The 22883-nt window shown below is 42.6% G+C and overlaps 1 protein-coding gene across 2 annotated transcripts in view; it reads right to left on the bottom strand.

The window, feature by feature from the left end:
- Positions 1 to 2903: 2903 nt before the first annotated feature.
- Positions 2904 to 22883, bottom strand: part of pdlim2 (PDZ and LIM domain 2 (mystique)) — a 38171-nt gene continuing 18191 nt past the window's right edge. For both annotated transcript variants that reach the window (XM_053421295.1, XM_053421296.1), the window contains exons 7-10: positions 11170 to 11288; positions 7069 to 7217; positions 5856 to 5967; positions 2904 to 4035 (exon numbers count right to left, since the gene is read on the bottom strand). In XM_053421295.1, coding sequence (XP_053277270.1) covers positions 3843 to 4035; positions 5856 to 5967; positions 7069 to 7217; positions 11170 to 11288 — 573 coding nt within the window. In that variant the 3' untranslated portion in view covers positions 2904 to 3842. The remainder of the gene's footprint in view (positions 4036 to 5855; positions 5968 to 7068; positions 7218 to 11169; positions 11289 to 22883) is intronic.

Below are 22883 nucleotides of genomic sequence, written 5' to 3'. Positions count from 1 at the left end.
AAAAACACAGAGGATCATAAACTTCCTCAAGCGCTCCTTTTCAAATTTTTTTGCTTGTGTGTATGGAACGTTTCCAAGATCCAGCGATGGATTTCTGTTTAAAAAATACTTTTTGATATACGAGAGGCCCCACGGAGACCGAGCCGGCTCGAATCTGGAGAATATTTCAAAATATGAGAAGGTGAAAGCAGGAAAGGGCTTTTGAAAACCGACTTGGTGCAATTGGTCTTGACATGTCTTCCCTGACATATCCAAACTGCAGGCACCTCAGTCATGCGAGCAGTATAATGGTGCAGTGTGCTCTGACCCACACAGTGGACCCCGGGTTTGTTATTCCTGTATATGATACTGTACACTGGAGCGGGGCTCAGAAAGCCAGCATGATTATTGAAAGAAAGCACAAGCAGTGGATGGGCGCCTGCTCAGCAACGAAACAGAGGGCTGTTTATCCAAGCTGTTAAATAAGGCTTCAAGTACAACACCCCCCTCCGACTCCACCAGGCCCGAATCTCTCTCATCTGGAGAGCAGTTTCCATTTAAAATGTCACGTTCCAAACTGCACATTACATCAAATTGTACTTAATGGCATCCAGACAAACTTTAATGTCGTTCCAACATTTTCTCTCTCCGTGCTCCCCACAGCCCCCTCGCTCCTTATAGCCAAGCAGGCAATCTCTCCTTCTCCCTGCTCCACATCTGGACTCCATTCCAGGTGGAGCATTGAGGGAAGGGGGGAGAACGCTGGGATGGAGAGGTGGAACGCAGGAGAAGCTCTGAGCCTCGAAAAGTAAAACAGAGGAAGTAAAGATAATGTCCGAGGGGAGGAGGTTTTCTTGTGTGTGGAGGTTACGCAACTTTTCGTGATGTATGACAGAAGTTATGAGAGAAGACAGACAATTTGTGAGACGGCTGAGCGATGGTCTCTCCTGGGCTCGTTCCTGCCGGCCCACGCTGCAGCAGATGTAGCTAAGAACAGTGGAGCATTTCAGCCCAATCAGAGAAGTGGAGCAGTGAGTTCTGAGGCATAGCTCAGGCTTATGCCTCTGCCAGTGGATAAACAAAAGAAAACTTCCAGCAGGGATGCAAACATCAGGGTCTGTTCCTAAGGCCCTCGGCTGTGGCTGCTGAGTCTTACTCGGGGAGCCCATGACATCTAGTGGTGAGATGTGCAGCACACATAAGATCCGCCCTCTCGCCCTGCAGCTATACAGACACACTTCCTGGATGCATGGTTTTAATTAGGATTTATGGGCATGTTAAACCTGCCTCTCGCCCAAATTATGGGGTTATCAAATCATAATGTGGTGCCATATTTCTCAGCACTAAATTCCTTTGACGATCATTAAGAATTATTGTTGGTAGCAGTAGACAGGCCTGCGGTTACACTTAATCCAGCGTGAATAGTTTTTACAATCTTATGTTAAGTGATTCTATTTATACAAAATGCAAACATGCAATGTAAAGTAGCACTTGTATAATAACTGAATAAATCAATATATGATCCTTACACTTGCATGTTTATAAACCTAAGTCCTAAGGTAATAAATGTATTCTAATGTAAATATATGATCTTTATACACGTAAAATGTAATTATTGCTTCTGCTCCCTCATTTTTTCAGCCCTTACCAAGTTCAGGGACACCATTGGAACTATAGTAATGCTGCCCTCGTCTGGTTAAAATCCTGAATTACAAGAATGTCACTTGATATATGATCTTTTATTTTTCAGGATAATATTTTACGTGGATTATAATAAACATGCAGAATAATATTCTATTCCAAAGAGTGCAACCAAGGTCAATCTCACTTTCATAAATTCTCAAAGAGAACCAGAGCTGAAACTTCTGTTGCCAATAAGACGAGGGCGACGCCCTACTTGACAAACCTGTCTTCTTTCAACTGTAATATCCCTGTTCAGCTGTCATTCATAAGGACCATTAACGTCTGATGTCATATCAGATCATGTGATCGATGGATTCAGTCTCAATGAAAGAGGTGTGTGTAGGTTGACTAACGTGGATCATGAAGTCTCACTGTCCTTTACTATACATCTATAGTACTATATATGCAAATGAGTGGTAAATGTTGCAATTTTTCTGGGCCAAGGACCCTCACCAGACAGACAATGATCCAGGGACCACCCCCATCCACATCCCTTGGAATAGTTTGTGTTAATTTTATTACACTGCCGTTATGTGAAAGAAAAACAAGAATGTTTTGAACATGTCATCAAAGAATACCCACATATGATATGAAGTTTAAAGGACTGATTTAACAGAGGTCAACAGTGACATCAAAATAAAGTCGTTGGGGAAGTAATATTTATTCTCAAGCTATGCTTGTTCTGCAATATGTATTCGTTTACATGCCTATAGTATTTCAACAAAATACTTAAATAGTTATTTGTACTTTCTTGATTCTTGTTGATCTGGGTTTGTACCCTCATGGTTGAACAAACTTATTGTAAGTCACTTTGGACAAAAGCGTAAGCTAAATGAAAATAAATTATTAAGTATGAATAGGCCACAGCAGACATTTTGACAAGTTCTAGCAGGGAAAGCAGAAATTTCAGAATTTGGTGAATCTACCCACAGTATTTTAACACCTGTGGAGAGTGAACCGAGTTATTATCATCTGAAGTTAACTTCACGAAGGAACAACAAAATGTCAGCTGTGCAAGTAAATATATATTGATCTTAATTTAAAATCTTAAGTTCATATTACACAAAGCATTAAAGACAAACATCTCTTTTTCTATATATATTACTGGAGTTATTTGTCACACAATGTGGCAAAGAGCCAACAACAATCAGAGGTCACCAAAATTTAAAGAGGCAGTGATGATGTATGGAGACATTTGGATTCAGACATTATTGCAACCCAATCATAGTCACCGAAGCAGCTTCAGGTTGTGCGATTTTATTAAGTGCCACATGAAATGCGAACATTAAAGTGTATTTCTGAGTACTGCTGTAAATGCATTATCGTCATCAAATCTTTCACACTAAATGTCCTGTGCATACATAATGCATTGTAAATGGTTTACATTATAGAATACAGTTCAATCACAAAAACATCAAAAATATTTTGTATTGAATGAATATCCCTCATAAGCATCAAAACATCAAATGTTTGTTAACCCATATTCTGTTTACAAATGAAATACAGAAGAAATCAAACTTTAACTCAACTCCTTTGTGTCTGTTATTACGTGTACACCCCCCCCCCCCCTTCCCCTCGCTCATGCACACAACCACCCACACCCACACACACACTCACAGATGCAGCTAAGGCATGCAGAAGACACCACACTCGTGCATGTGAAAGCACACAACCATACACACCCACACAGAGCACTGTGTGTACACACTGCATTTGTTCATACTGTACACTAATGCAGTGTAGGTGAGATTTTGGTCCCTTTGTGTTCAGCAGAAGATTCAATTGATTATCCAGATCGTCAGAGTCGGAGACACAGTCCTGCCAAGTTTGTCTAAATTGCTGGTGTAATGAAAAACTGGCCGTAGAACGTGATGTGGCCTGAGTCCATGGAAGCTGTGCATCATTAGAGCTAAGATTATATATAAAGACTGTGGAGGCTGCATCTTGTGAAAAACAAAGCTGCAAATTCAGATACAATTATACCAAAGGCAAGATAGTGAATCATAATATTGCAAAATATAGTTAAATGGGATCAGAAAAGATCATCCTCGGCAACATCACTGACCAGTGTCCACCTCCGTGCTCCATGCCAAGGTCTATATATGAGTCAGATGAGGTGGTTCTTCAGGCAGACAAGCAGCACTCTGCGTCCCAAGAGGGACGGATGTGGCGTGGCGCTTTCATTGGCGAGGGGACAAGGTGGCTTGGGGGGAAGTACCTGGGCCTTGGTACCTCTGTTTGGCGTGCTTCTCACAGTACATCACATCTCCAACCCAAAAATGACCTCTCATCTTGAGGTTAAGACCGCAGTCTGTGCAGGCGTAGCACTCTGTGTGGCGGTAGCGGTCGTCCAGGATACGCACGGCCTGTGAGCTGTGGAAAGATGAAGGCAGTCAGAGACTTTAGAGTCTATGTGATAACAGAGTAAATTGATTTCCAAAGTGAATCAACCATAGAGCTTGAGAGATTAGAAAAGACAGACATAGTTTAACTATTAAAGGAAAAGCGACACACAAACCTTGACCAGACCTGCAACTAAAATCTTTCATGAGTGATCTGTATCACAAGTGGTCGGCACTAGCCTGGATGCCAGACGAATTTAGCCCCGCCCACAACAGATTTGGTCGGGCAGTTCGGTCTGGAGTCGCTCCATTGGGAAAAAATTATGGCCGGACCGGGCCAATCAGATTGTCAGGGCGGGCTTTATACGATGATTGACAGATGATCAACGGTAACGTAATCAACCACGTCATCACAGTGCCCTCGGGTTGAATTCGTTTTCAACAAACATGCCTGCCGCTGGCGAGCTGAGATGTGTAGATGCTGCCATTGAGTCTGTTTTAGAAGACATCGACAGCGCATTCATTTTGAAAGAGGAACACAGAACGTGGAGGCTACGCCAAAGCACCGCGCTAATCCCTATCGCCCCGGCGCTTGGCTGTTCACAACGGACACTGAAGCGACGCTGAACCGCCGGGCAGCGCTAATAATATCACCCGTTGATCCAGTAGATCGCTGCACGGCTTTGTGCCAGTCACACCGGAGGCTGAAGCACCACGCTGCGCCAAGGCTGCCTCCGGTGTGACCGGCACAAAGTTTTAACATGGGAGTGGATGGGAGCCAGCTGTTATTTAAGGCTTGGCGCTGCGCTGAAGCGTCCGGTGTGAACCCGGCGTTAGTAAATAACTCACAATGCGTTGCTTAGCATACGTCACATACTACGTTGCTCTGATTGGTTGTAGGTCTATCCAATTGAGCGAAGAGGAATTTTACTTCCTGGTCAGTTGAAACACGCCCCATAATTTTTTCCCAATGGAGCGACTCCAGACCGAACTGCCCGACCAAAATGTTGTGGGCGGGGCTAACTTCGTCTGGCATCCAGGCTAGGTCGGCACCATGTTCAGGTCTGAATGCATTATATCACTTAAAACACATTAAGAGGTGGTCTCATTCTTTTTGCTGTGAGAGCTCAAGTGCTTCCTGAGCCACATGTGAAGGACCGCCTCCTGAGCTGACCTATTTGAGTCTTCTCAGTGTCCATACGTGGATTTTTCTGTTTCCATCGCCAAAGTATTAACACAGACCAACATATAATGATAATGATACTTTTCTTAAACTGACTAAAATCTTTCTTCGTAGCACAGCTGCAAGACATATGCAGCTCCCCTTCTGACTGTGTCTCGGAGAGAAACAGACAGAGCGAGCAAACATCGGATGCATCAAACTTAGACGGGGTAATAATAAGATAATTTGTTCTTCCCAAAATAAAACACATGTTTACTTGCATAGTGTAATTACAGTAGTGACAAACTGGGGAAGTGAGATATGATCACAAATGTTCACAGGAAGCATTTTAATACCACTTAACACTGTCCACTTGTGTTCGCATCTCTTGGGACAGATGTTAATAGCAGGTCTGAACAGGGTCTTTGACACCACCGCAAAAAACATGTTCATGTTACACTTGAATCATTTTTTATAAACAAATGTTATGTCAATGTAGTAACATGAAGTGAAGGAGACAACTTATCTAAATCATGATACAGACAATACAGACACAAAATGTATAATAATAATAATAATAATAATAATATTAATAATACAAACACACACTTAATATCGGCAGCATCTTTTACTGAAAAGAAAATTGTAATATAATTACTGCAGTTTAATAGTCATCACAGTGGACTTACACAATGTTGGTGCCACACTTCTCACAGGTATGATATTTGCTGACTCCTCCCACTGATGTGCTCGGTTTGGGGACGCTGGGCGTAAGTTTCCCGGGGAACCGCAGGGCCGCCTCTGAAGTTACACACAGACAAACACACACACACTGCTCACATAGATGTTCTGATAGGTGTGCGTGTCTCATCACATCAACACGTTTGTCTCCACTGCTCTCTGCCAGTGGAGCGTGTTTGCCTTTCCCACTAGTCATCACTGGTTCATCACCAATTGGACACGCTTCATGAAATAGGTTTCCACACACTGGTCATTATTGCATCAGGAAAGAATGTAAGTCCTATCTGGATTCATTTGCTCTGACGTTTATCAAAGCAAAGGGGTGAAAAGGAGAACAGAGGAATTCCACGATATGCTGCTCAGATTATGAACTGTACACTGGAGAGCTGTTCTTTCTCCAGATCCAGCCCAGGTGAAGACCATATGCAAGTCACTATTGGTCTGCGTCATACACATTTGACAGATGATTTCAAGATGGACATGCAGCCAGCCAACAACTGCAGGAGGTGATGTGAATTATGTTGCATTTGACACAGACAAATTCTGAAAGCAACCGCTGATAGAAATCTGTTACATGTCGGTCGTCTGATTGCTTTTGATGCTCCATCTAAAGGTGTCATGTAACTACAATTTTCCAACAAATTGATTTTTTGGAACCGAATGAACATTAGATTTTGATTTAGGAAATTATCTGTAGGTTCTGCATGTGAGAGTGCAAATGTCCGAGTCAGCTGCTGTGGACATTCTCTAGAGTTTTTCTGCTAGCCCACTTGTAAAACTCTATATATTAGATATAGGATTCACCATGAGTGAATGGGCAAGTTGATGAAGCTTCAAACATATCAAAGACGCACTGAAGAAAAACTAGAAGAATACATGACTCAGGATAAAAGGAGAAGCCATATATATGAAGATTTAAACTTAGATAAAGAGATTCATGCGTTTTTGGTAAAAAGGGTTGACATTGGCTTTGATGTCCTGTAATCAAACATGTGTTCTCAGTGGCAGAATTAATACACGTTATTCCTCCTGCACCAGCCCAGCCTTTACGATTTGTGGAGATTTTTCTGTTGAATGTGTCTGAATCTCCTGCTGCATTCTTCACATGTGAAAGGCAAATTCCGGACAAAGTCTGGACCCCATTGTGCACATAGTTCTAACCTTTCTCATCAGCCTCCAGGACCTCCTGCAGCATTTTAAAGGTGTTGGACTGACGAGGTTCTGTGTGCGACTCCCTATTCTCCTGGATCATCTTGTACACCTCTGAGTCCCTGTCGAACCTCTGCATGGTAAAGTCAGAGCTCGAACTGCTGTGGAAAGAAAAAGAGGGAAAAACGTGAGATATAATATTCTCTGAATTCAAACTGTGGGCCAAACTCTTTGTGAACTCTGGTGAGTGTGGTTTAAGTGAATCCAGAGGAAATGAGGGATGGGGGCAGCAGCTGGCTTTGAGACTTTGACCTCCAAACACCGAGTCTAGATTGCACACCACAGGCAACAGGCCAAACACCAATCACAGGCTCTGCAGGATCGGCCTCCGATCACCTTACAGAATATGTTGTGACTCAGAAAACAGCCCCAAGGTATAAACAAAAGGACATAAGACTGACAATGGAAGTTATTGCATTGGTGCTTTTTGTAATGCATAAACTAGGAGTTAAATCTTTTCAGAAGCTATGATTATGTACGCAGAAAATCCTAAGTCCTTGAAAAATGACAGACACAAGCTTCAAACCTTAAAGTAAGAATCTAAGAAAAAGTAAAGGCACAACATAAAAACTTGTAACTTTGCGTCTTGTTTCCTGCCAGGAGGGGGAAGGAGAGGAAACTTTTACCGAAGGGGTTGTACATGGTGTCAGGTCATTAAACAATTAGCACAAAAGATCAGTGGCTCACTTTTCAAGTAAATTCTTTAACCCTGCTCTGGTGGAAAAGTGGTTTCCCTTTACTGCTTCCTAATGTGAGGCTGAATACCAGTCCCTCCCCGCCCCCTGCTGAGGAGACGCATGGGTCTGGACTGGCAGATGTATTTGTAAGTTACAAGAAGCACAAAGACACAAAGTGTGTTCTTGTGTAAGGTATTCTTGTGCATGGTGCTGCTGGGTGTTTGCTGTCAGCAGGAACCGGTTGGCTAACTGGGCCAGGTGTGGTTTGATGCCTTCCGCCGGGTAACAAACATGTCAGGAAGATTCAGTCGATTTAACCTGACTGACTGTCTCACCTGCTGTCACTCTCAAAGAATCTGCCCAAATATTTACTGTTCAACTGACACCTGTGCTGTGGAGAATCTGCTCAGAGACAATGACCTCAACTTCACCAGTGTCAACAGTTCCCTGCTGTGATTTACCATATAGATCACAACATATTTTACCTTTATTGCTCTATGAGGCTTTAAATCTACTTATATCATTGTTTCCTTCCTTTATACTCTTGTCTCATCTCACATTCCAGTTAGTACTTATTTTTCAATACTTGTCTAATGGTTTATATGTCAAATGTCCTTTTATGTAAATCCACTGTTGTAAAGCACCTTGAGATGCTATATGAATCCAGATTGGTATTATAATTTGGTCTGCACTCCTGAATATTGTATCTGCTGTAAAACCATGTTCGTGAGTAAAAGTAAAATTTATCCAGTTAACACTGATAAAGTTGATTCACATGTTCAGCATCAAACCCTTTGTGCTCAGTGGTATTTACTCTGTAAATCCCTGGCGTCCTCCCGTGTTGTGCTCCGACAGTTCTGAAAATAAGTAATATTCCCTTTTTCGCTTGTCTTCAATTTGTCAAACACGTGCTTAGTATGACTCAGCTCACATGATTAAACCATTTGACCAGTAAAAGGAAAACTCCCTGTCTGCTTTGGTCTTAGGTTTAGAATCACTGTCCAGCTGCATTGTTCTTACACTGGGGGACTGTGATTGAAAAGTCCAGCAGTGAGACTTTGTTAAAGCTGAAAATCTGCATTTTGTTCTTTCATCGTTTCCTCATATGTGAAAATGTGAATGAAACTGGAGATGGCAAAAACATGAGACAACAAATATGTTCCCAAAACAAATGTTCAGGCCTTTTCCTCTGCATCACTGAACGTGGTTCAAATTGAAAACAGACCTCCAAAACACACGCTCAAACTTCTCCTCATGTTCAGCTCCACCCTTAGCAAGCCATTTCCCCTTTATGCTTCGCTCACCAGCTCATCTGACATGCAATCTCAAAACAACATGGAAAGTCTAGGTCAAATGGGAAACAAATAGATGATGGTCAGAGAGAGAACCGCACACAACTAGACGAGCAGCTGAGTGCACAGATTCATGCACAGAGTTCACAAAGTATCAGAGAACTTCAGTCCATTTTTTTATTCTGGGAATGGCTTTCAAATAGTCTCAAATCTACACAATGTCTGCATCTGAGACTCATGTGTTGCTGGTTTCCATGCCCAGACTTGGCAAAGCGGAGCAATGATAACAATCTAGTCATAGCAGAGATTCAAAATGCGTGTAGCCAAAACATATGCAAGATCACGGGGCTAAATTCCGACCACATTACTGAATGCGACTGCTTAACAGGTCAACATCCAAACCAAAAAACACAGTTATCTGAGAAAAGATATCACAATGACAAAACTGGATATCCCAAACTCACCTTAAACCGAGCAAAGACAAAGAGGCAGCTCAGCTTCAGCTCACTGAACCGGTCCTATTGTTTCACACACTGCTGCAGCAACTCAGAGCACACAGAGACACAAACTAAACAAGCACACACACTCAGATGCTGAACACACACCTCTATCTAACCAGACAAGACAGAAAAACAAGGTTCTGACTGAAAGGTGTGCCCCGGGGCTCAAAGTCATTGGCCATGCGACATAAAGGGGTGGGTGAATGGGTGTCACTGAGTCTGTGATTGGCTGGGGAGGAGCAGGGAGAGGCTTGCTGTGCAGGCTGGGGGCTCCAGACCGGAGGCCAATCAGGGGGGATAGGGGGAAAAAATCTGACTTTTTGGCAATGTGGGGTGTTTGGCTATGACTGCATTTGCTGAAAAGTCATATCACTAACTGTGGCTACCCAGGAGGGAAGTGGGGCCAAAGTCAACCATGGCGCTCTGTGAAAACACAGGCACCAGGTTCTCCAGCAGAGAGAGAGTGGACACAAAGGATTATGAGACAGACTAGATAAAGATGTTCATTTCTGCTGAGACAGAAATACACTGGTGATTCCGAGTCAATCCAGATCATTTTCAGCACCTGCACAAAACTAAATGAGCCAAATTAGGGCTTCATCACCTCAGAGTGGGCGAAGCAGGAAAGAGCAAACTGAAGTGCAGGTGGTGAACACTATATAAAGTTTCACAAAGGCTAAAAGTCAAACGCAGACGTCAACTCCGAGTGCAGCTGCAAACAGCTCAGAGCACCAGGAGTCAGCTGCGGCACAGCAGGGAATTCACAATGTGACTAACAGACTCCTCGGCCCATTCACACCTAACTCTGCCTTTCCATACAGACCTTTGAAAGGAAGGAACAATTACTAATATATACCAGAAAGTTTCTGGTATATGGCCTCATAGATAAATTTCACATATGGAAAATAACAACGAAGGAAGTTCAACATACCAAGGATTAGCTCAGATTTTTCAAAGACAAATGCTAATGCTGATATTTATAGAGCTTGGCTTCTGAAGGCTGATAATGCTGATGATTTTGCATCTGATAAAATACAATCAATTAATACTTATTACAAAAGAATCAAAAGTCTTAACAGAGATTTATTTGATACCTAAGTATTATTCATTTGAATGAAAATAAATGTGAATTGTGTCCGTTTGTTTTTAGACCGATTCATGTTTTCCTCCCTGTCTGTTTGATTATTGGTATGTAAGCAAGATTACACAGAAACTGCTGGACGGATTATAACCAAACTTATATATTGGTGCAGACTGTCTGCCCGGAGCGTGGATGCTGTATTACACTCCTGTCTTTGGAGAGGAACTAGATTTGGATTAGGAATAATTGTAAACAGTTCGATATCAGTTAAAAAAGTTACTTTAATACACTAAAGGTCATTACAAAACATGGGGTGGAGTGACACTAAGAGACAGTGGTGTATCCTCTGTAATTTTTACGGTTAAATGTCCAACCCACCAATTTCACATAGACATTGATTATTTCCTTATTATATTTGGACAGCTGTATATATATTTCCGGGAATATGGTGCCTTAACATGTTTTAATACAGTGCTGCTGTTTGTGATGCGACTGCTGTTTACCTGCGTCGGGGAGACATGGGAACATCCCGATCAATGGGACTGTGGGGAGAGTAGCGTCCTGGTGGTGTCGGGGTTCTGCTGGACACAGAGTTCTTTCTGTAGTCTGTGGGGGAGAACTCCTGTAGAGGAAAAGAGACGACACAAAGAAGAAACAGAGTAATTGAGCGTGAAACGTTCAGCAGCTGAAACCAACTTCACATTGTGAGCTGAGGAATCTATTAAGATACTTGGGCAAGTGCTTAGAGCATGATGCAATGATCCTGCACAAGAGACACAAAGGGAGTTATGTTGAGTGCAGATGCAGGAATTCAGCAGAAAATGTTTCCACTAATCACACACACTGGCTCTGGACAAATGTAGTGTCACTATGTGAGAAAGTCTGAGGAGACGGTACTGTGTGACAACCTGGAATAAAACAAAGTCTGACACAGTTATGTTGGATATATTCAGTCAAGATCAAACCTGAGAGATGTATCAGTAATTTAAATGAATTCCAGATGGAGGGAGACCACATACAGAGCATTGGAGCACTTTCACAAGTAGAACAAACAACAGTCACTGGTTGATTGTACAGTATTTCATGTTGTGTGTTCTCAAAGTTTCTGTTGCATGACTCTGTTTGATTTAACATGAGTCAGTACTCTGCGATACTGACGTAAGAGTCCAGCATTGAACTGTAGCTGTAATTGTTGTAACTGATATTAATTGGAGACAAAAAGAAAGAGAGCGCAAATACAACATCAGTCCCCACTCTAGATCAATGGGAACCAGAAAGCCGTTTTTCAACCACCAATAAAACCAGGAAGAATCATTTTACAAGACTTCACAGTGAGTCAGGCCTATTGTGAGGCGAAAGCGATCACACATGTGGTTACAAAAGACAAACACTCACTGTAGTATTTGCGATCCATGATGCAAAAAGAGCCAGGGCAACATGTCCAAGCTGAAGGGACACCTGGTCAGACAAAAATACTGTACGACTAAAAGCTGCTAATTATTTAAATAGTTGGCTTAAGTTGATGTGGGTTTTTAAAACAGAACAAGATGGTGAATGTCCCTTCAAAACATTTGAAGGTCTTCTGCACCCGGTTGATGATAAGTTGCCAACCACCAGCAGATGTCAGGGACAGATCCTCATGTGTACCTTAGCATCATCGGGTGTTTTGGCCTTTTAATCACAACACAGCCTCTGCTAAGGCAGGCCCACCACAGGCTGATCAGCCCTGGGCGCGTGTCCCTGACATCTTGGGGCCCAGTTTGGGTATTTCCTCATTGGTTGAAGGATTTTTGCAGTATGTGACGTTTCCTTCTTGGTTGGATGCCAGGCACGTCTGTGGATTCCTCACTCTTGGTGGTTATTGCATTAAAACCCCTGGAGTGGACCTCAACTATAATATAACTGGACTTTCCGCCCCTGTGTTGGTTGATGTTAGCTTAGCATTTTATATAACACTGACAGAAAGTCAGTGTTATATAAAATGAGTTAAATACCCACAGAAAAAATAACAGTGAATTGAAGGTCCTGGTACCATATTGGTTCAAATATAAACAGTTTCCACCCACAATGAGTGGAAACTCTATTACATTTTTATCTTGATTACCATTCATAATCAGCGCTACACTTCAGTTCCCTCAGCTGATAGAAGATGGATTGTGTGGCAACAGATGTTTGGCACCAACTCCAGTGTTGGTTTGATGGGAACGACAGTGCCAGCATGTAGTTCAATAGGTTCCAGATGCGGTGAAAATCTCACAATTGCTCATGGTCATAAAACAAAAACAGTGTCGCTGGCTCATCGTGGGATGAGAGAAGACCTTCCAAAAGGAGAGCAAAGTGAATATTCGACTTTTGCCAGAAGAGGGCGCTACGTACCTACTGTACACAAGCCGTTCATAGACTAAGTAGATGTGCCATATATATTTTAATTGTAGCTGAAACCAAGATAGGAGAAGACTGTGACATTAAGTGCAAAGGTTTAACACTGTTGAACTTTAATCGCAGTAAAAGAGTTTGATTGATCCATAAGGGAAATTGACCTTAGGCACATGATCACAGTTAACACCCACGCACAGTGTGTGCACAGTTCATGACTCAAACCAGGCACTTGTAGTGTCAGGAATACCAACAGATTGTATCTACATCACTGACTGGCATCGAACATGTGCACCTCTGATACTGACCACTTACTGATCACAGAGAGCAGGCTCATGCACTGCTGTAATGTCACAATAACATGATTGGAATAACATAAAAATGTTTTAACCAAGTTTCAAAACAGTTTCATAATTTCCAGTTTGCAAGGGAAACAGAGCCATTACGGTCTGTTCGGTCTGTGCACAGTCCAGGAAAACTCAAGAGTGCAAACAACCCCCAGATAACTCCACAGTACAGCTTTGAAAATAAAGCTCACTGAGTTTCTCTCTCTAACCGTCACCAGCTGGCATCAGGTTTACACAGGTTCCATCCAAGGAAAAAATGCCTCAGCCCGGGTTTTTCGAACCGGTACACGTCTGAGACTGAGCTGGAGCTCGATGCTGACACAGTGGCACGATGGGAGTCAAAGATTTGTGCGTCCAATGCCAGCACCCGCTTCCAATTCAGCAACTCTTTGAACAATGTCTCTGTTCTCAATTGAGTCCAATTTTCCTCTTCTTTTTCCTTAGCGAGTGGGCAGATTAGTGGTGCGTGCCAGGAAGCCTTTACCAGAAATGATCACTGGTACGTCTCCTTATGATTCCTCCCAGGATAAACCCAGCATAATAACAGCAGGCTCAGAGGATCATGTATTCCATACCATCACAATGCAAGAAAACAACCGAGTCCTCTCCTGCTGCGAAACAATCTCAAGGGCATATACCTGAAAGAGATACATGGTTTAGGGATTCGTATCGGGAAGACCTAGGGAAGCTGCCCAGTATGTGTGTATGAATCCACGCTAATGCAAACCATACCTATGTTATATAAATGTCTGGCTACTGAGTGTGGATCTTCAGGCTCTCCAACAGCAGGAGAGTTTACAGATAAAAACGCAACTCTAATCTATGAGACTCAAGAGGAATGCAATGAAGTAAAGAAAAACAAAAAGGAAGAAGAGAGAAAAAAACACGAGCTCCACTGTGACAGGGAGAATGTGGCTGTGATTGAGCTTGACCTTAGAAGCTTCAAAAAACTTGAGCGGTTCTCCCATCCCCATCATCCATGCCGCAATGTCCAGTACCAGATTTTTATAGCTGTAACCATGGCACGGCTGGCAACGGCCTTATACTGTGTCTGAAACATCTTTGTTCTAAAATCATCACTGTTCCATTGTGGGCCATTAAGCCATTACGCACGCTTGATCTCCGAGCTGCAATGTGTTTGGTAAACTGCACCATGGCAGTGCCAACAATGCCCCTATGTCTCATGCACCAAAAAACTCAGGGAGGGGCAAAGGAGAGCAGAGGAAGGCCTGTTATTTTGTCTTGGACGGGAGCGTGACTCAGAGATGGGAGAGACCACTGGAGAAAAATCAGCAGCCAATTCTTCCTGGTTCCTGTGGCCGGCTAAAGGAGGAAACTCTGATTAAAGCCGCACTGAACTGTAATCAGGAGTTTATAGGCCACATACCAGTGACTTTCCCTAATGATCCTGGATGTTGTGCTGGCCTTGACTTGCATATACAATAACATATCTGACTTAAAAGGCTGTCAATGAAGTTTTGTACTGTGCAGGATGTGTGAGACCAAACACTCAAACACAAGTAAGATGTCCTGAAACCCCTATTTTCTCAATAGCTTTTGATTTACCTCACTGTTTTCTGATCACATTACAAAAGTTTTGTGTTTTCCACATTTCTGTGTTTGTGATTTTGTTTGTGCTGTGTACCGGATTTCATTGTTTTCTGTGAACCAATCACAGCAAAGCAAGATCTATCGACTAATTCCTAAAATCTCTGTCTGTTTGTATGTGCAAAGCATAACTTGATTGATCGTTTCAGCTTCAAACATGACACGTGTTTTGAGGCCAAAGGAAGTTCAATGTAGAATTCATGATATGTTCAATATTAATACAATTTAAACAAGTAAACAGAGGCCATCAGTCAGTGAGGGCGGGGCTTCACAGACAGTCTGCGGACCAAGTTGAACATGTAATCTTCTGCATCCATAAAGTAAAACTAGCGGCCCACAGGCTGAAACGGTTCCGTCAGCAATAATATCTGTCCTGCAGATCATTTTGATAATCTGATGCTTTATATTGAGCTAATTACAAAGCTTTTATTGAAGGATTGTAAACTAAAGTCTGATGCTTGTGTGTATTGCCTCTGAAATAGCCAACGTGCAATCTATGAAAAATAACACCAGGTCAGTAAATCATTCAAACCTATATATGACCCAGAAACATTAACAGTAATAAAGCTAATTTAGTTGGTTGTTAATGCTGCACGGTTTCTGTCAACGCAAACTTTTGACAAAGACTAAGTGACCGATTTACGCTGAAGAAAAGAAAAAGAAACAGGATGAAGAGTGAAAATATGCAACATAATCACTTAAACACTAACAAGACTTCTATGATTGGCCGCTTCAAGACCCAAACAAACAGGAAATGGCGAAGAGCATTTAGGGCAGCTGTTTTAAATCAAGGCCCGTGGGAGATGTTGGGGACAGTGCCAGTGGAGGAGCCTACAGTCTGGCTCCAAGCAGGCCACTCTGCATCATCACCACCACCCTGCAGCTTCAATTACAGGGCATGGGCCAGGATCGCACACGAGTGATGCCTGGAGGAGCTTTTGTTTAGAAGGCTTGGTGCTGCAGTGAGAAAGTGCTATTACTGCTTATTCACTGTCTCCACCACAGACATGACTGCTGAACTAAAACGAGGGAGGGGACACCAGACATGCTGGGGTGGGTAATAATCAGGGCTGTGTACAGCCGTGTGCACTGGTGGAGGTCCTGAGCAAAGACCTGAGGCCAACATGCTTGTTATCCACTGTCACTGCTGGTGCCTGCCTTGTAATTATGTCTGAGCGATGGTTCATTATTGTGTCCACATTCTGTAATAAAATAACAGAATCTGTGGGTAATCAAGGAGCATAGTTTTATATCAAAATTCATGTCATTAACTTTATTTACTTTTTTTTATGGCCTCATCCCAATGCAGCTGGTTTACTGAGGGTCTCAGACTACAAATACTGTAGAATGGCACGCAGTAGAGCACATACCTCCTCCAAGGCCCCAATTCAATTCAATTGAGCTGCACCACATTGCACACACTCATATCAGTTCAACTAAAAGTGCCTGATTTATTTAATCAAGATTCATGAATTATTCCCTGGTAAAAGAGTGAACATATCCACAAAAGTAATAAAGAAAATCCTGGATCTGACCCCTGATGAAAATACACACCAAAAATTGAATGGGTTCTTCCCTGCCTCACACTGCATCCTTCCAACAAGTTTGGTGGAAATCCATCCAATTTGTTTTGGTGTAAATCAGCTTACAAAAACAAAAGCTGATGAAAACATAACCTCCTCTGAGCAGGTAACAATGATTGGATGATATAAGACCAGTGGGCCTTATATAGACCTTGCTTTAGGTGATCCTCTCTCTGTATTTTCAAGCACAGCATTTAATATACAACAGCTGCATCTTGTTTTAAGTTTATTGGGTTGGTCAACTGTTTCTGAAACACTTTTTACCTTATTTGTTAAAATCCTATTCATAGCCATCAATAAAGTATTCTGTAAAGATAAGAAATAAAGCGGGAGTCTGTGGCCCTAGGGGGACTGTAAAACAAGACCAATCATTTCATTTGGATCGGATGAAATGATTGGTCAGTGAACCTGTCTGTCAATAACTGACCTGCCTGCCTGTTGCCTGTACTTTCACTGCACATGAGTGGAGCCTTCAGCCTGGGAGACATACACCACTGAAGCAGAGGAGGATTGTCAGAAGTTATTGAGCAAGTCCTGGAAAACTCAGCCTCTAGCAGTCGTCAGTCAGTGCCCGTTCATGTTTTGTGGGAATGAGCTATAACAAGCCGGCCAATGGGAGGGCTGGGGATGTAAAGGTAGATTTTTTTTTTTTTTTCAAAGTTTAACTTTTCCAGGATTACCAACCCCAGCTTTAAGGCATCTTACCGTTTTCCAAAAAGATGTAAACTTCTTCATGGAACATAAAGTAAGCTTTAAAAATCAAGCTCAATCTTCTCAATCCTCTTTAATTCTTGGCACAGGCTTATATAGTGCAGCATTCAATAAAGTGACAGATCTCCATGATGCCAGTGTTGATACCCCCTCTTCTCCATTCGCTCACGACGGCCACACACCATCAGACCGCTCCAGATATAAACCATATGTACAAGATTAGAGGCCAAATGAACAGCAGAGGGACGACTGTGAGCACTGCAGTATGTCTGTGCACTGTTGCCACTGTTGGCTATAAACAGATCTACATTTAGTCGTTTTACTTTATGCCTGTGGGACATTCATTTTCAGTTTCCAGTCTTACGTGTGTATTAGTGCCTCAGGAGCTATCCTGTAACACCAAAGAGTTTACACGCAGCGTGACAAATTAAAAGGAAAAACCAATGGTGATGGACCTCAACAGATTTTGTCAAAGATCAAAAATTCTGAAAATATTCACATAAAAATATAGACACATAATATGAACCCTGTGCCAGTAAAGCATCTTCTAACAATATTATAACTGGGTTAACATAAGCATTCAGTATTCAGTATTCATTGCAATTATACAGGTCAATAAATCCCCTCCTCTTGTGGGCAAATGGAACATCCCACCTGAGACAATACCAAGTCTCTCGATGTGTAGGGGCTTAAAGTTGGCTGGAGTATCAAACCACATCATAACACAACTGTTTGCAGGATGCATAGCAATGAGGTTATGTATCGTCATTCTCATTCCGATCTCATCCATCTCGTTTGTAAGAGACCCGGAGTTGGCAAGGAACAGACCCAGGAGCGCTGGTCTGTATTGGTTAGCCTTTAGCCTCTAGCCTGGGACGTACCCCGGTTTACTTCCCCATCTTCTGTTTCCTCTCCCTCGGCCTAAACATGGGGTTTTCATGCTTGATTGTCATAAATCGTTGCTCAGACCTCGCAGGTCATCCGTCCTGGCGACACATTGAGAATAGTTAATAGAAAAACAATTCTCTCCCTGGTTGTCTTATTTACTGTTGTAAGTCATAAAGGGCGAGCAATGTTGAAATAGGACAGTTTCCTAACTAGTTAAAAACTCCTGAAGTCTTCAGTAAAGTGATGCCACAGATACTTCTACATTTGCATAATGCATGTCTAGTGGTAAGTCTGGCATCCTAACAAAGCCAGGTAAAGCAAGAGTGGAGGTCGACATTTCCTGCACTGGAAGAGCAATCACAGGAGAGTGGGCAAACTGGCCAACCAGAGCAATTGGGGCTTTACTGGGGCGGGGGCCTTGAATATACAGGAGCTAAAACAGAGGTTGAAAGACGGAGTGCAGCACTGGACAGCATGAGGAAAGTGATGTGTTTTACTTTACATTAGAGCATGTAGAGCCTTACGTGATCGCCAATACCCTTTGGATGGAGATATTGTCATCCTCTTTTTCCACTTTATTTTCTACCAGGTCACATTTATTCTGTACAAGTGAATACTTGCAGACACCGAGCAGCTAAAGCCGCCTCATGTGATTATAGTATAGGTGGTCTGGGGGAGGCACTCACTTACACTGCCACCAAAAGTCAGACACAATGAAGAATGAGTATGAGTCTGAGCATTTATTTATCCATGAAGGATGCTACAAGCAACGCATTTTTCATCCCCATTATATTCACCACAAGGCTCCGACTTGAGCAGCATATCAAGCCCATCAGACATCTGGAGTTTATTATGGTTGGACTAAAAATTGCTGGACTTCATGAAACTTTTAATTTATGGGGGCCTGGATTCCTCTTTGATAGTATCCAGAGAAAAAGACAATAGCAATCAAATGAAGCTATATCTAAGCGATATCATGTGCCAACTGAAATCATGACCTGGAAGTAAAGTGCTACTTTAACAGCTCAGTCAAAGTTCCTCCATAAAAGGTGGTTAATGTTTCCTACAGCATTAACTACAGTAATTAGACAGAAACATTCACCAAATCTCAAATCGGTTTTACACAGAGATATAACTCTACTGTTAACTTATTGTTATGACTTAAAATGTAATACAATACGAAGGAGTACAGATTAAAGCTCATGTTTCAGCAGGAAATTCCGTTAATGGCTAAAGCATAAATCTATAATGTCTGCAACATATGCACTTAAAGTGTCTCAGTGAAGCGGAGTAATTCTTCAGTGTTAACTGCAGATTATATTTTACCAGCTTAATAATTATGATTTATGACCAACAGACGTAGCCATAGTAACATTCCCCTGAAAAGGAAGGTGTTGTCTCCTGTAAAACTGGGGGGGGGAAGATATGTTGACATGTCTATTTTTGTAGGCGTGAACACACTAAAAGGCAGTTATTCAGGTCGTTCCCTCCACAACAACTTTTGGAATGTTGACATAATGCTCAACCGCCTTCGTAAACAGCACCATCGAGTAAAAAGGCCCATCTCTCCCTGCCAACATTCCCCCATAAAACTTGCAGGGCCGAATGTCCCCAGGAGTACGCCCGGGGGCCTGGAAAGCAAGGGGAATAAAAAGTGCCCCAGTTTGCTTTTCCACTTCAGGGGAAAGAAAAACAGGTGTGCTGATCAATCGGTGGGGATGAGGAGAGGCATGCTGCCTGCGCTGCGGCCACAATGGACCCCAAGCTTAACGGCTAAAAGTCCACGTGAAAAGGCCTCACACGGTCCAGTCACAGAGCTCGCTGAGCAGGAGAAGAAGAAAACATCCCTCCACCGTGGACACAGCCAGCACTGCTCCCCTGATGCTGGCTTGGCTTAGAACAGCTCTGGCCAGCCAAACCAAACAACAGCCCCACTCATGTCAAACCTGAAATAGTAAATCATTCCCAGCTATCATCGTCGAGGAAAATATATCTCCATTTAGCCCTAGAGGAGAAGCCGCTGCAGGTGAGGTGCACTAACTTCTACAAGTCTTCAGACTTTCACAGTTAACCAACAGTATGTGCAATAAAAAGTTTTACATTTTGACTCCATTTAAAATACATAAACCAACTTCTATTTCCTGCAAGTCATATGTACAAATATGTTCCAAAGCAATGACCACAGATTTGCACTCCAGTCCACCACAGGCTCTCGAATAGAGCAGGACAAAGCCATGAGCTGGCGGGCAGCGTGCGGCTGGTAAGAGGGTGGTGGACAGAAACGTATGGGATGGAGGATGTATGGAAGGATACTTACAATGTCATCTCTGGATAAAGAGACATGTCATCCAGCCAAGGTCACCCTATCCACTTTTAGCCTAACGTTGGGTCTGCAGAGGCCAAAACTGGCCATCCTACTCGACAAGGAATATTTAGAAATCTGCCTTCCCTAGCGAGCACAGGACCATGCAGAACCACTGAGGCAACCCCAAGAACCTCTAAGTGCAGCAACTGCAAATGCAGACATGGAGCCTGCTCCTAATGGCCGGCTGACGGGTCATGTCTCATGAAAAGCAGTTTGGTTTTGGCCCCGCTCATCGCACAGATCCTGTTGCGGTCACTTCTTAATGATATAAACAGATGCTCTGAATCATGACGGTAGCCAGTCAGTTCACACACAATATCAGGCTTTCATGAAACTTGATGGTGAGCTACTAGATATTAAATACTACAAAAATACAACTGCAGTACTGTACATCATGGCAGGACAGAACAAAACTACCCGCTGCTCATAAATGGCAATTAAGAAACCTAGATAGAAACAGCTTTACTCAAGTAATCTTACTAAATCCCTACAGCTGCTGGAGGGTTGGGACTTTTTCGGATAGATGCTTCCAAAAAGTTACTTATTCATATCATCCTTCAGACCTATTGATCATGATGTATCATATAGATGCCATGTTATTCACATGACTATATATCTATAGTGTGGGAAATGTAATGGTAAAGGGAGACGGCAAGGGAAAATGTTTTACACTACAATGTAGATTGTGACTTGGGACGCAATTTTCTGTCAGAGCCCGAGCGAAAACTAATTAGCCTGACAGATTTCCTTTTTGAGTCCAAACCCAACCCTGAAGTTTTCACAAATTACTGAAAATGTGCAGCATTAAAAAAATCTACATATGTAGAGTTATGTCAAAATGTGTGGAAAAGACACTCAAGTCAAAGCAGGCGTCTGCCTAAGTCGTGTATTTCTATTTTGAAAGAAAATGTTTGGTATATTGTCAGACAGGCTCCATAATGTGACACAAAATACATCTAAGTGTTAAAGCATCTTCTGGTCTCTGCAGAGTGTTGTGAAGACTTAAATGCAGTGTGGGAATTTCAACAGGGTCCCTGATGTCCCCTCGGACCCCCCCCACCCCCTACCTCTTCCAGCTCACATCACACAACGACAACCCTTGTGACGCGAAGGAAAACTCAACACCAGCTGTCCACAGCCCCTGCCCTCACAGCCACTATTGTACAGGGGCATTTTCTCAGGACATCCAACACCCTGGAAAATGGTGGATCACGTTGCGAATCCCACTCTCCTCACTCAAGGAGCCAAAACAGGGAAGGAAAAGCCTTTTAGGAGCTTTTTAGCAAGGCTGATCTCCTGATACAGCGGCACTCTGCACCTCTAAGGCAGGACAGAGGCCCTTGTCATAGAGGCTCCGCATGTCAGCGCTCACTGGGCTGTTGTGTTCCTGCCAGCCCGAGCAGCATAATAAACAGTGTGCAGGCCTCACCCCAGCAAGTTCCCCACTGAACGCTGTGAAAGAACTCCGCTCACTAATCACAGCGCTGGTGCGGCAGGCTCGTCACCACTTTAAAACCAGAGAAGACATCCATTTGGAAGAAGGGGTCAGCCAAAAAGAGAAAGTAATCCAACTCAGCTTTAAACCAGAAAAAGCTAATATGGGTGGATTAAGCAGTGATTAAACATCTTATATTGCTGTCACCTTAGAGTCTATAGATTGATATACAATTCAAAAACACAGAATGAACAAATGAAAATTGTGAAGAAAAACAAGTTGAGTGGAAAGAGATAGAAGGAATGTATCTTCTCCCAGAGGATACAAGACGATGGGAACTCTAACATAAGGAAAACGAGAGAAAGGATGAATTTAAAAATGGTGAGGAGAATGGGAGGATGTGCAGCTCCATAAATACCACAAACATGAAAGGCTGGATGGACGGCCATGGCGGGAGCAAGTTCATTCCTTTGGGCTCACTGATGGAGCTTTCAGCCACAACGAAGCTGTGTGTTTTTTGGTCGGCCAATACGGAAGTTTGCTCCAAAACGGTTTGCTGGCCACAGCCTCATCGTAACTCTGCAGTGGGATTTTGAATGTGGTTTTGGATTGATGAAAACATCATCTCTATTTCACTCACTCTACCTTTAGTGAGGAATAATACATTGATAAATGTCGTATTTATAAGTTGAACTCTGTATTTTAAAGTATCAGGGCTACTTAAAGTGAAAAGAAATCTGAGATTTTAAGAAAAGAGTTATGCTATTTTGAGATCATAATTTAGAGAGAAAATTTCAGAAGATCAGCATGTTTCCTGCGTTAAAATGAGAAATGTGGAGCATTAAGTAAGTTTCACGAATAACAAAACACTAAATGGCTCATCATCACCACATTATCTTAAGTG

This window comes from Pleuronectes platessa, chromosome 4 (assembly GCF_947347685.1).
Source record: "Pleuronectes platessa chromosome 4, fPlePla1.1, whole genome shotgun sequence".
NCBI classification, from domain to species: domain Eukaryota; kingdom Metazoa; phylum Chordata; class Actinopteri; order Pleuronectiformes; family Pleuronectidae; genus Pleuronectes; species Pleuronectes platessa.
The sequence above is the reverse complement of the archived record's forward strand: the minus strand, read 5'-3'. Positions and strand labels throughout refer to the sequence as shown.